This window comes from Osmerus eperlanus, chromosome 26, assembly GCF_963692335.1.
Source record: "Osmerus eperlanus chromosome 26, fOsmEpe2.1, whole genome shotgun sequence".
In the NCBI taxonomy this organism is placed as follows: domain Eukaryota; kingdom Metazoa; phylum Chordata; class Actinopteri; order Osmeriformes; family Osmeridae; genus Osmerus; species Osmerus eperlanus.
In genome coordinates, this window is record NC_085043.1 from 5,631,878 (window position 1) to 5,644,624 (window position 12,747).

Sequence of the window (12,747 nt, forward strand, 5' to 3'; positions counted from 1 at the left end):
ACAGCCTTAAGGGTAGACACTGTACTTTCAGAGCACGACTCTTAGGTAAACAGTGACCTCATACACATTCTTACTTTTGAATTACAGCTCGTGGAGGAACAAGCTACATAAGGAAGTCTTTTGAAATGGAACTGTGTCAATATATACAGTTTCCCTTTTTTTCAAATTCTATTTGACAGATTACGTTCCAAAAAAGGTCTATATGAACCATTTGGGGTTCAAGTGTTCATAACATTTGGCTTTGTTTTTTGTTGTTTTACAATGCATTCGGAAATAGCATAAAAAGCAGCATTAGAATAGATAACATGTTATTTTACTCACATTGGCAGCATTACAAATATACATGTAAAATACAAAAATAATGAGTGGCAATCTCTCAACAGCACTCAATTTTGTTAGCAATACAGGGAACAAGAGTGAAACACAATGTACAATAAAATAAATATAGATTTTATTTACCAAGCAGAACAGAAAGTGGATGATCCCTTATTAAGTCAATAGGATACACTGCTATACCATACTCAATGTAAAGTCTATGATGGGAAAAGGTGTAATAAACGTTTCAAATCTTTCCTAACACTTCTCTTGTATTAGTAGGCCTACATTGGTACATACATTTTTTGATGATTGTCTGTGATGTTAGGATGCTCCAAAAGACTTACATGATAGATCTGATTGTGACAAAGCAATTTTCCCTCATCCGTTGGAGTTGATTTGATCTTTAATGGCCTTGTTACCTGCCTTTTGCATTGAATTTCAGTGAATTGTTTGGCTCATACAAATAACCCACAGCAGTACCTCAATGCTGTGGGCCACAGATTTGTCTTGAACATTTACCTGACCAAGATATCTCAATAAAGATATTGAAATTCCCTGAAAGGGCACCTATTAAAGACAAGTATATATTTCTAACATAGGAGTGCGCGAGTTATTGGTTTATAATCTCTTTACAATGTTGTTGAATCAACGCTCATGCATGATCTATATCTGCTCTTTGACTAAAGCAGTTCACACAATGGGAAGACTATTAGATTGCATACAGTTTATCCAAAAAACATGCCCTTCCGTACCACAATCGTCCTTATGACAGTGGAGGGAAAAAACATAAAAAAAGGTAGATATTGTTATTGCTTGGTGAAAGTTGTTCTCTTGATGAGCACCTAAACTCGAGATATACCACCCAGTTGTCATTTCGAGCCAATGGTGTGTTAAAAGAAAGTAAAACATAAAATAAAAAAAGTTTTATGCTCAAAGTTGCCTTGCGCGGACATTCTTCTTGGGTACAACTCAGTGGTAGAACATTTGACTGTAGATCAAGAGCTCACGGATTCAATCAACCCCTGCAAGTCACTTTGGATAAAAGTGTCTGCTCAATAAACACATTCTTCTTCTTATTATTATCATTATCATCATTGTGGGCTAGTGGGGAGGGGCTTTCCGGTGACGTAGCACACGGACGGATGCTATGTTGTCTTTGGTCATGAGCTGTGTCACCAGGTCCAGACTCAGACCGGCCACCTTCTCTTGGTTCACCTCCAGGATCTCATCTCCAATGCCTAGGAGCCCCGTGTACAGCTTCTCAGTGTTGCTGTCGACCATTTCTTCCACGTACACACCTGTGGAACATGAGGATATGGGAAAATGCATGGACGTACATCAATTTGAGAAATGAACGCATACTGTGCAGACTTTTCCCATAGCAAAAATACTTTGATAAATAGACACACAGGCTCCACACAGAGGAGGTACATCTAAGCAGTACACATTTGTCAGTAGGTTGTGTAAAGAATGGTACACACCAGGTACTGTACAGTGCTATAAAACATACATGAAATACATCCAAACATGCTTTTTTTCACCATTGGACCAATCCCTTGCTGCAATCTTCTGTATATGAATGACCTGCTTAAAATCGAATGATGTAGAACTACCGTACTTCTGTGGAGTGCCCACAATATTGTCCAGAAGTTTTAGTTAGCATTTTTGTGTGTTTTTCCACACTAAAGCAATTCAATGTTAATGTGGGTCCCAATCATTTTGATTTCAAAACCTTTGTAAACTTTTAATTTACAAAAATGTAATCGGGCCTATACTTTGGGCATATGTATAGAACAGACTCGCCCACAATCATTCAAATCAAAGCAGTAGGATATAAGCAATATATGCATTTGGACCTGAGTCTGGCCGTCCTTTTCCCCGGGAAATAAGGAAACCAAAGGGTCCGTCGGACGGTCTGTTGAGCTCCAGCAGTAGGGTCCCATCAGGGAAGGCCTGGGCCACCCTCCCCACGGAGCGCACTTCACTGGGGCAGCCGACGTCCTCAACGCTGAGAGGCCTATGGAGGCTCCTGCTGGACAGGGGAGATCAAGTTGAGCTGGGTTTAGTTCAAAACAGGCTTACCCAATCTGAACCGAAAATGATCCTTGATCAACCTCCAGAGGCACCTGAGTGAATTTGATAGACATGAGCAATCTCTCCGAATTCGAGGTCTACCGTGTACCGAATAGCTACTACATCTGTCCTGATCCTCAGTTATAAATATCTTGCGTTGATACATGTGACAACCCACTTTCCATCACTCTTTTCACTGTTTAAGCATACACTTTGGTCATAAAACTCTGACCAAAATGGTCCTATTTAGTGCAGAGATCACAGGTAATTTTCACCTCTTCCACTGGTGGGATGTGGGTAGAAGCCACACTGGCACAAAGCTAGTTGATGAGCTTGCTTTCCGCTAAAGCTACTGTATCTGCTAATCTAAGTGAAATGAACCTCCCCGGGTTCTTTAAATGTATAATTACATATTAGATGTCATCTAAAGGACAACCATAAAGGTTCACTGTACTTCATACATTTGTCTCTACTACCCACACAGCCCAGAACTTGGAGCACAATCCATTAATAACTTAGAATGTGCCATGTGGCTATCAGGTTTCTGTCTTTTGAGAAAGGTAACGTAAGCACACTTCAACACCATGGAGAAGGACTGGAATGTCTTCGCAGGCTTCTATAATACATCAGCTGCTAGTAAACACACACACACACACAATGTATGGGTGTCGGTGCACTGTACTGTTTGCTATGTGGTCTTCTTTGGAATTCATTTTCTTTCTATGGCAGGACCACATGCCATCAGAGAAGACACTGTCAGAGACTCCAGGGAGTGGAAACTATTTGGTTGCACAACACACTTACAAATGCACACCCAAACATTTATAGTAGTCGCTCTGAACACCATACAGGAGACCTCTTCCACATGCCAGTCCATATTAGGATGGACTTCTGATTGCTGTTGTTTCATTCATAATTCATACAAGATAATGTATTTTTTGGGAAAAAGAGGCGCTATATTTGAATTTGATTTTGGTTTAAACAAGTTGAAATGACTATTATTCGTAAACATGTGGTTGTATTTGTGTGTTTAGGCTGAAGTACCTGAGAATAGGGCTGCCAGACAGATCTCCAGGAATGTATGCACTGGAGCGATCTCTGTTCTTTTTCGGCATCTGTAAATTCTGGATAGATGACGATTTCCTCATCTGGAGAAATGGTGACCCCTTGTGGTGAAATAGATTTGTTTCAATTGTTAACATTTTGGATTTGGAGGATTCAGTTAAATTAAACTTTAAAACATGAGTCATAGAGACTAAGAAGATAAAGCAGAAAACATTTGTGTGAAAGACATCCATCTTTGATTAAAAAGCTGGAGGGGAAATGATTAATTAATCAATTCATGTAACTCAGAATCCAATCAAACCATTCCTTTGAACAAGCCATATAACATAATCACATTTTGAGCAAAAGCTGCAAGATCTATCAAGAAATTGAACTAGTATACAAAACGCTCACACAAGTGTCTATTGTTTAGGCCATTCTACCCCTTATTAACCAGGCGACAAACTGTCCCATTCACTACACTGGATCAATTAGATTTTGTCAGTCGCCCTGCGTCGATCGACTGTGAATCGCCTGCCACGTGGTGGCTTGTGATTTAATAAGTCTCATGGTTCACAGTGTACATGGTCTCAGAAAATCATGTTTTTGTTTCAGATGCAAGAAATAGGAGTATTTGATTCCACAGCATCCTCACCAAGCGAAGGGACTGGAGTGAGGGGGATTTCCTCAGCTGTCTGGTGTCCGGAGGACGTGTTTTGGGGCTGGGTTTGGGGCAGGGGCTGGGGCAGGGGCTGGGGCAGTGGCTGGGGCAGGGGCTGGGGGAGGGGCTGGGGGAGGCCGGGTTGTTACTGGGCTGGAAGCTCAACTGCTCCAAACTCCTGGAGCGCCCTTTACTCAGAGTCCCCACACCGTTGAGGCCAATGGCGGAGAAAAAGCGCTTCAGTGACAGTTTGGAATGTCCCAGTTTCAGATCTGCATCTTTTCCTGACCTTGTTTGACAGTAGAGAAGTAAAGAAAGAGATAGAGAAAGATAGAAAAGAAGAAGGATGGAAGAAAACAGGCACGAATTACTCATATAAAGGGGAGCTCATGTCACTGGTTCTTCTATTCAGAACAAAACCGTACTGTTGTGAATGAAACATGATTCCCATTATGTCAATAAATAATCAGTAGAACTAGTTAGTTTCTAGTTACTAGACTATTATGCGCACTTCATCTAAAAATAGTTGATTGTATCCATTGAGCAGACTGAACAGATGTCCGAGGGTAGAAGAGGAAGTTGTCAGGCTGTAAACGTCACGGGAATGGCCCAGTTGAGAATCTCTCGCCCTTAGATGAATCATGGGCTTCCAGCTGTGAGTTTCCTTCCTTGAGACTGTTGTTAACCATTAGTGCCTGTTGTTCCTATCTGTGTTTACATTCCTTCCATAAAAGTTGGTCCTCTAGCCTTCAGAGCTGAGAGAGACTTTATTGAGGCCTAGCCTGTATTGTGTTGTCATCTCTTGTCAGGGGTCTGGTTCCCCTGATCTGCAGATTGATCATTGATAACTCAACTGACGACACTTTCTCTATCAATGTTAATAGAGGAGTTTACACTGCTGTGGACAGGTTCAAGTTCGAGTGATGTCTGTTATCCTTGAACAATGGATATTGCAATTGGATGAATGGAAGAAGGACTCACTCAACAGGACTGCGGCCGTCCTCCCTCTGGATCTCTGCTCCCATCTGCCCTCTGTCACTTCCGTCACCCGCACAGTGGTCCTTTGATGGTATGTTGTTCACTCCTTTTAGACAGTACTCTTCCATACCTAAATTCTCGGCTATGGGATGGAAAAATATAATGCACATGCAGTTTTGTGTTTTATCAACATCAATAAAACAATGGATCCCATTTTGTTTGTTTTCGTTTGGGATCTCAGTCAATTACCAATTTCTAATTGGTCAGCGTGAGGGGGTGTGTGAGGGAGGGTGTTGGGGGAGGAGTTAGTCTAACCTGATGCGAGTGGAGCGGTGTGACTGTGCTCTCCTGTGGTTCGGGCGGGAGATGAAGAGTGTTTTGGGACAGTGGGGTCGATGCAAGAGGCCATCGCTACTCCGCAAGAAGGGGGCACAGAAGAGACACAAACCTCCGTGACATCTCCGTGACCTCCCTCAACACAGAGTCCCTCCTGACCACGGGCTATGGCACCTCTCTCCTGGACCTCCAGGGCCTTCTTCGCCGCTTGCTGGCCATTACACTGGCTCCTGAGACCCGGATTTAACGCAGATTTGATACGGAGTGGGGAAGAGGGGTCGCTCTTGGGTGTTCCCAAGGTTCTGGCTTCTTTGACCGAGGACACCAGGCGTGGGGTTAGAACAGGCACTACCACAGCCTGCTCCATGGCATATGGGTTGGGTGGTAGCGCCACTGTGCCATTGGTCAAGGCAGGCGGCGACACGCGGTCGTCATCGGGCGCCACAGGCACTGTAGGTCTGTGGGTGCCCGCTCGCTCTCCATTTTGGCTGCACCTCTTCACCCGCGTCTTAGAGATATGGAAACCACGAGCTTTGCCTCCACTCTCTGTCGTGTCATCCCCTGAACCTCTACGCACGCTGTCACTATCCCCCTTAGTGGCCGGAACCACTGTGCCGATATACGTCTCCTTTATGCGTTCGGAGTGCACCCAGCACGGCACCCCGTCAGTCACACCCTTCGCAAGCCCAACTGGGGGGTCAGGAGGATTGCGATGGAGGTACGAGTTCTGGGGGGAAGGGTTCGGCTTGAGGTTGTGGTTGGGGACCTCTGCTGTTAGAAGGGTCCCACATGATTTGCACTGTCTCCCGAACACATCTTGTGGCTTTAGAGTTGCGTAATGGCTCGACGTACCACTCATTAAGATCCCCTGAGCACCATAGGGCTTCCTAGGCCATACAGCACCACCGTCAGGGCAACATCCTCTGTCGGTTGATATTCCATTTGCGGCTCCTGTGGGCTCATTCTTCTTGTTGACGAAAGAGGAAACATGGGGCTTCGACATGAGCAGCGCCGGAGCCCTCTCTACCGCTCTCTGTCTCTGCCTCAGTCTCTCCAGGTAGCGGATCTCTGCTTCGGTTTCACTTTCGTCTTCAAAACGCACCCGCGTCGGAGATTGACCAGGCCATCGCCTGGGGGCGCAAACGGAGTCCGTTCCAGAGGAATCGCCGTGGTTCCCCGACAAGGACGTACTGATACAATCGGACGCTCCGTCTTTCCCCGCCAGATACGGCCAGTGCAGAGGTACACCGGGCCTAGAAAAAGGCTCCCTGTAAGTGGACACACACACACACACAAAAAGCATACAAGTGTTTTACTTTCTGGGCAGAGTATTGATTTCATGCCTGTGGGATTCCTCTCCAAAATCCAGGCCTTAACATTCTTCACATGCTTGGCAGGCAGAGAAAAGCCATCCTCAGTATAAATGTTCTTTCTGCATCCAATCATCTTGTCTCAGCAGCTGCAAGAGCATCTCTCCATTACTTCAATTACAACATGCTTCCGAAAGATACCCAACCGTTTCTTTGGCCCTCTATGCCAGTAAGCGGAGCACAGAATTGAGCTAGCCTGACATGAACAATGTATAGATTTGATTGATGGAGGAGGTCAAATTGTTTGGAGGTTTCCTGACTGCACTGTGTTGTTGTTGTTATGCACACGGTTAGATTGTGGGGCAGGTAAGTATTGCATGGCTGTTTACCTTCTTAAGCTGCCAAGAGAGGAGAGGTAGTGCTGTGCTGACATCAGCACACTGTATCCTGTTGATACTAACGGCCGCGAGGGTGTGCATGCGGTGCGTTACCTCCGGAAAAGGTAAGAGGCCTAAGTATCTTCCGAAGGCACTGTATATATGATCCTCATCAAACAGATTCTGCGGCCAAATCAAACCAAAGCATGCAATATTGTCTTCAAGAACTTTCATTTTTTGGTTACATATATCAAGGTATCCTCTGTACTGTGTTGGTCGATGTCCCAAAATGTTCCTTTCGATTATTCTGATCTGGGATGGACAGGTGTCGCATGGGATACATGCAGCTGTATGAGTTAAACACCCTCCGTTCAGGTGAATATGCTGATGTCACCAAAGGATCACTATACCAGAAATTATTTTAGGACTGAGATTGGAGGCATGTAGAAGGTGCAGAAAATATTTCTTTCTGTGAAAAGGACTATGAGAGCCTGAATGAGAGAATAAGATAGATAACAAATGATGCTTATTTTACTATTGGCATAATTATGATGCGTTTTATGATATTTAACTGACTATATTGATTACACTGAACACAACTACATTGCAGCGCTAGTACATTGTATCTAAAAACTATACCATGTAAGACTTTATAATATTTTTAGGTTGTCATATCTCTGGAGCATAGTTGAGAACAGTCCAAAAATGTGTATACAAGTCAACAAAAATAAATCTAAATTATCTGGCAATACATCAAAGCAAGGCAATGTTTTCCTAATATATGGCCATGACATATATTAAACAGACACGTCAGGCATTTGGGCATTCATAAAAGGCATAACAGGCTAAACTACCCCAGCAAACAAGCAGCACCATTAGATGTAGTTAATCTCTCCACAGTAATGTGTCTTGACAGAACTGCATATATACACCAAACATAATAAAGCCACCGACCACAACGTCCTTACTTAATTACGGGCACAGGGTCCCACAAATATAGAGATGAACAGAGGGAGGGAAGAGAGCAAATATACTCTTTGAAAGAGCTTGCTGGTTTAGGTGCCTGCTACAGATTAGCCTGGCCAGCAAAAAACAGTCCATCCCTGAAACGCATGTAAACACACACACACACAAATAAACAAACGTATTATTTTCATAGGCCACTCACGAGTTGTCCCTCTGGACGGGTAGGATGGTGTGGTCGGCCTTGAGTGGGTAAGAGCGGGCCTTCATGCGAGCTCTTTCCTGGATCCGCTTGGCCTGTTCATGGCGTGGACTCAGCAACAGGTCTTTAGTGGACACAAAGGCCCTGTTAGCCGTTCACAACACACAGTCAGTCGGGGAGGGGGGGGGGGGGGGGTTGGGAAGAGATGCATGCATCAGCGCCTGTGCGAGACACTCATAGAGCAGGGGATTAGACAGAGTGGGCAGTCATTACTAATTAGGGTGATGAGGGCTGTGTGTGTGTGTTTATGAGAGAGAGCTGTTATTTGTATCTGAATGAGCTAATGGATCGTATACTTATGTGGTTCATTTAACTTTTTATTGTACGTTTTAGTGTTTTGTAGCCTTTTTCCCATGGTGTCCTTCTTTGACAGTAGTGCCAGCTGTGTTAAATCCCTGATTGCGTACATCCCAGGCTAAAACATGGTTTTCACCTGAAGGGAGGGCTCTGATTCTAGCCAGTCCAGTATTTCTTTATAATCATTTAGCCAAGCACAACCAACAACTTAAGCATTATCAAATAAGGATAATGGGCATATTTGAGAAAACACCATCGTATTACCCTCCTCTGTGTCTATGTTATGTTGCAACTTTCACCATGTTCTAGTTCATAATCACAATGTTTTCAAATGTAAATTATATTTTGTGCAATGAATCCAAACTTGTAGGATGTTTTGACCACATTTATTGAAATGAAAAAAAAATCTACAGAAATCAGACATGCAATGCTCAGAAATGAAATATAACTGAAAATAAATACAAAATAAATAAAAGTACAAAATTCGGTGAGTAATTTACATCTCTGCAAAAAAAAGAAAGGATAATTACTCCATGAAGCCTATTAAGGGTCTGAAGACAGGTTTTGAAGCATAATCTACACAGAACAAACACCTGACATACAGGAGAACTGTAATAAATTGTCTAAAAACAAGCATTTGTCAATTAGTTAGGTATCAACTTTATTTCTTTATTTGTTACAAATACACATTTCCCTGAGGAAATAATGTCCACTGGAACATGTACAATTTTAGTGGCTGATCGGTTCTTAAAGGTCTCTCGATGGTCTTGTTTAAAAAAATTCTAAATACAATTCTAGAGAATAAAGGTGTCAACCCTTGGAATCATGTACCTGTAAAAGATCATAGGGCTTTCAGTATACACTCAATCGGTTTGATATTGTTATGTCTTGGTAATCCATTGAGCCGAAAACTATCAAGCGCTTTCATGAATTCTGAATTTACAAGATTTATGGTAATCATAAAATATTAAGAATACAAAAAGGATTAAAGGTGCACCATCATGACAGTTGATAAATAATCATTGTCCCCAAGCAGCAAAATAATCCTTACAAGGATAGATATTGAAAGTAAATCAATAAAAAGACACTGACAGCATTGCACATTCTTCAGCATGTAACGTGCATCTTGATTTCACAAACTGAAAAGGTTTTTAGCACAGAGTATCTAATTTGCCTGGTTTATTTGCCCAATAATGTGGAATCCCTTCTTCATCAATCACTAGACATACATTTAAACAATACAGTGACAAAAGCTCAAGTGCTTGGTTACAAAGTCAATACATCTCAGTCAAGATGCCATAATAATCCCACCTCAGAATCATTGGTTCAAACCGTCAAAGAAAAGCCAAAGGCATCTATTCCAAACCAGCTAAATCAACAAATTACAGCCCTATAAATGAATAACAATAACAAAACATAAAACCCAGACAGAAATTGAAAATGTATCATGACAAACAGTACCAAAAGTAAAAAGCAACAACAAAGCCCTCTGTTACAAAACGAACGGCGACGTTTTAAATAATAGAATGCTGAAAATGAGCAGAATACTGTAAATATGCATCTCAAGAAATACAGCAACGTTTTCATATTATTACCAACATGAGGTCCATTGTTTTTCAGTCTCATTCTGAGTTGGTCTTTTTGAGAAATTGGAAGATATATGAAATGCTCAAATAACTTAATTGTATTAAAATCTTTGGGGACTGCAAAATGGGAATATTTTGGTGCTAATCTTGAGGGTGCTGTTCAAGTATGCATCATGATAAAAATAATAATAATTGAACTATCCATTTCCATTAGTACATAAGTCTGTACAAAACAAAGCAACATTTGTCAATATATTTGTCAATATTTGAAGATTTGTGATATATTTGCAAGATTCTCTGCAGATGAAAACATGAGTCATGTTCCATGACCTTTTTTACCCTTGGCTAATATTAGCCAGTTTCTATAGAGAAATAATTTGGCTATTAGCCACTATCCTGGTCAAAACCATAAACTATTTCCACATGATCTGCACTTCAGCTAGGCTTCATGATCAACCGGAAAAAAATGATTTAGTGTATATCACGATTTACTTTAAAAGTCTGATAATGTAATCCGTTCCAATTTTGTGAACTCAAAATACAGACCATTATGGATGTTGTCCATAAATTCCTACTTTGCCTTAAATTATTTGAGGTTATTGACGGCTTTGCTACTGGATCATTCAGTCAAGCGGGGTGGAATTTCAACAACTTAAAATCCGATCTAAAAACCGTAGAAACGCTCATCATTGCTGTGCAGCAAATAATAGCCATGTGCGTACTAGTACATTTACTGTATGTGTAAGTGGATCAAAATGCATATTCGGTATCCTGTAAATTCTGATATTGAAAATATATTTTGAACACTAATGTAGTAGAGCACAGGAAACATATCTTGGACCATCACCTGGTCTTTCAACTATCCTATCCTAGCCATAAAGCATACTGACATGCATTACCACAGCAGTGTACCTTGGTACAATGGGGCTGCATGGCGCGGCTGTACTGAGTGTGCGCACAGCAAGCAACTGACAATCACAATGTTTGGCCTTTGACTAGTAGGATTCTTTGATTGGTCTTCCATAGGAAGAAAAAGCTAAAGAGAAGATCTAATAATTAAAAAAGAAGACAGACAGTAGTATTCGACCATGGCTAAATTCACATGATTTTGCAGATCGAGAAGAGCTTTGGAAGGTCTCATGTACGTGGGTTCTGCCCGTGTTCTCAAGTAGATTTGCATGCCACCTCTAGTTCTGCTCCTCAAAAGCAGGCAGCCTGCTACGGCAGACTCCTATATTTCTACCGTTTTGTAGAAATGCTGTGGTGGTATTCAACCTTGTTTCATGCAGGTCCATGCATCGAATCCCCTTGGTAACCGCTCGATTGGAGAGTATGTGTGTCTGATAGGTGCGCACACACACAAGCCAAAACAAGTACTCTGAAAGATCTATGGGTGCCGAGAATCGCCGAGACCGTAGATCAGAATCCTGCGTAGGTCCCTTGATTTTGTCAGTTCTCTGCATATTTAGCAATATCGAAAGCAAAATACTGTGCGTGTGCGCATATTGGACAGCAGATATTTTATTGGACAGCAGAGAAGGTTGGGTTGAGGGCTCGGTGGCTTGCGGGGGGAGGGGTCGACACAAAACACGCGTGTTGAGAGTGCGCATTTCAGCCTACATAAGGAAGAGTAGGAGGGCTCTGAGGAGGAAATGACATGACTACATTACATGCATCAGAGGTGACCTGGTCGCCCAACCCCTCCTCCTCACCACCATTTCACTTCACTTTCAGAGTCGTCCATGGCCATCATCAACAACCTGTCATCGTGGTCCAAGTATTGTAAAAAAAAAACTGTAGGCGGGGGTTTGGGGGGCAGGGGGGGTGCTAGGAGTCGCCTGTTATCTGGTAAGAGCCGTTCTCTGGTCCTGGTGGTGGGGGTTTGGCTTCGGTGGTGGTGGTGGGTTTGGGGGGCCAGTCGGGGTCCACGCTGAGCTCTTGGGCCAGGTGCATGTAGAGAGCCTTGGGCATGGTCCTCCGTCTACAGCACAGCCAGGACAGACACCGCCGGCCCCAGAGGTCGATGCCACTCTGAAGTCATGACAATGACAAATTAAAAAAGATAAAAAAAACACATTTTATTATACTTTTTCATGAACGAATGACTATCATGCACTGTATGATCAATGATCTATATGGAGTAGGTATATATATATATATATATATATATATATTATATTATAGCTTTCCATTGGATACATCTTTGAAAATTACCTTAAAAATAGCATGCATGCATCCACCCAACACTTGGTTAGTGTGAGCAGCTGCCTTCTTGCACTTTGCATGATTGTGAATATTTCACAAAAATGAATCTAATGGAGTCAAAATCATGAATTCCACCTTACCTACCAATTTCTGGAATAAATCTAAAAGTTTCTGCAACTTTTGACAACCCATCCTTATTGGCTACAAACATACCCCTTGGAAGTTACTGTGCATTTGTTGTGTCCAGAGTACATACCTGCCTTTGGCGGTTCTGTTTGCTTTCGCACAGTTTGAGAAGAGACTATATACAGTTTAAGGAAAAGCTGATAGATAAAAA

At 42.3% G+C, this 12,747-nt stretch overlaps 2 protein-coding genes across 3 annotated transcripts in view; both read right to left on the reverse strand.

Moving 5' to 3' along the window:
• si:dkey-121a11.3 (uncharacterized protein KIAA1614) lies at positions 1–11,955 on the reverse strand. The gene is made up of 8 exons (XM_062452229.1): positions 11,918–11,955; positions 8,266–8,406; positions 5,390–6,678; positions 5,078–5,216; positions 4,091–4,385; positions 3,436–3,557; positions 2,175–2,350; positions 1–1,616 (listed from the first exon to the last, which is right to left on the reverse strand). The coding sequence occupies exons 1-8, from the start codon at positions 11,953–11,955 to the stop codon at positions 1,420–1,422; spliced, it is 2,397 nt and encodes a 798-aa protein (XP_062308213.1). The 3' UTR covers positions 1–1,419.
• The window catches only part of LOC134012776 (polyamine-transporting ATPase 13A3-like), a 24,683-nt gene continuing 20,925 nt past the window's right edge, over positions 8,990–12,747 (reverse strand). For both annotated transcript variants that reach the window (XM_062452351.1, XM_062452350.1), the window contains one exon: positions 8,990–12,236. In XM_062452351.1, the coding sequence (XP_062308335.1) occupies positions 12,033–12,236 (204 nt within the window). In that variant the 3' untranslated portion in view covers positions 8,990–12,032. The remainder of the gene's footprint in view (positions 12,237–12,747) is intronic.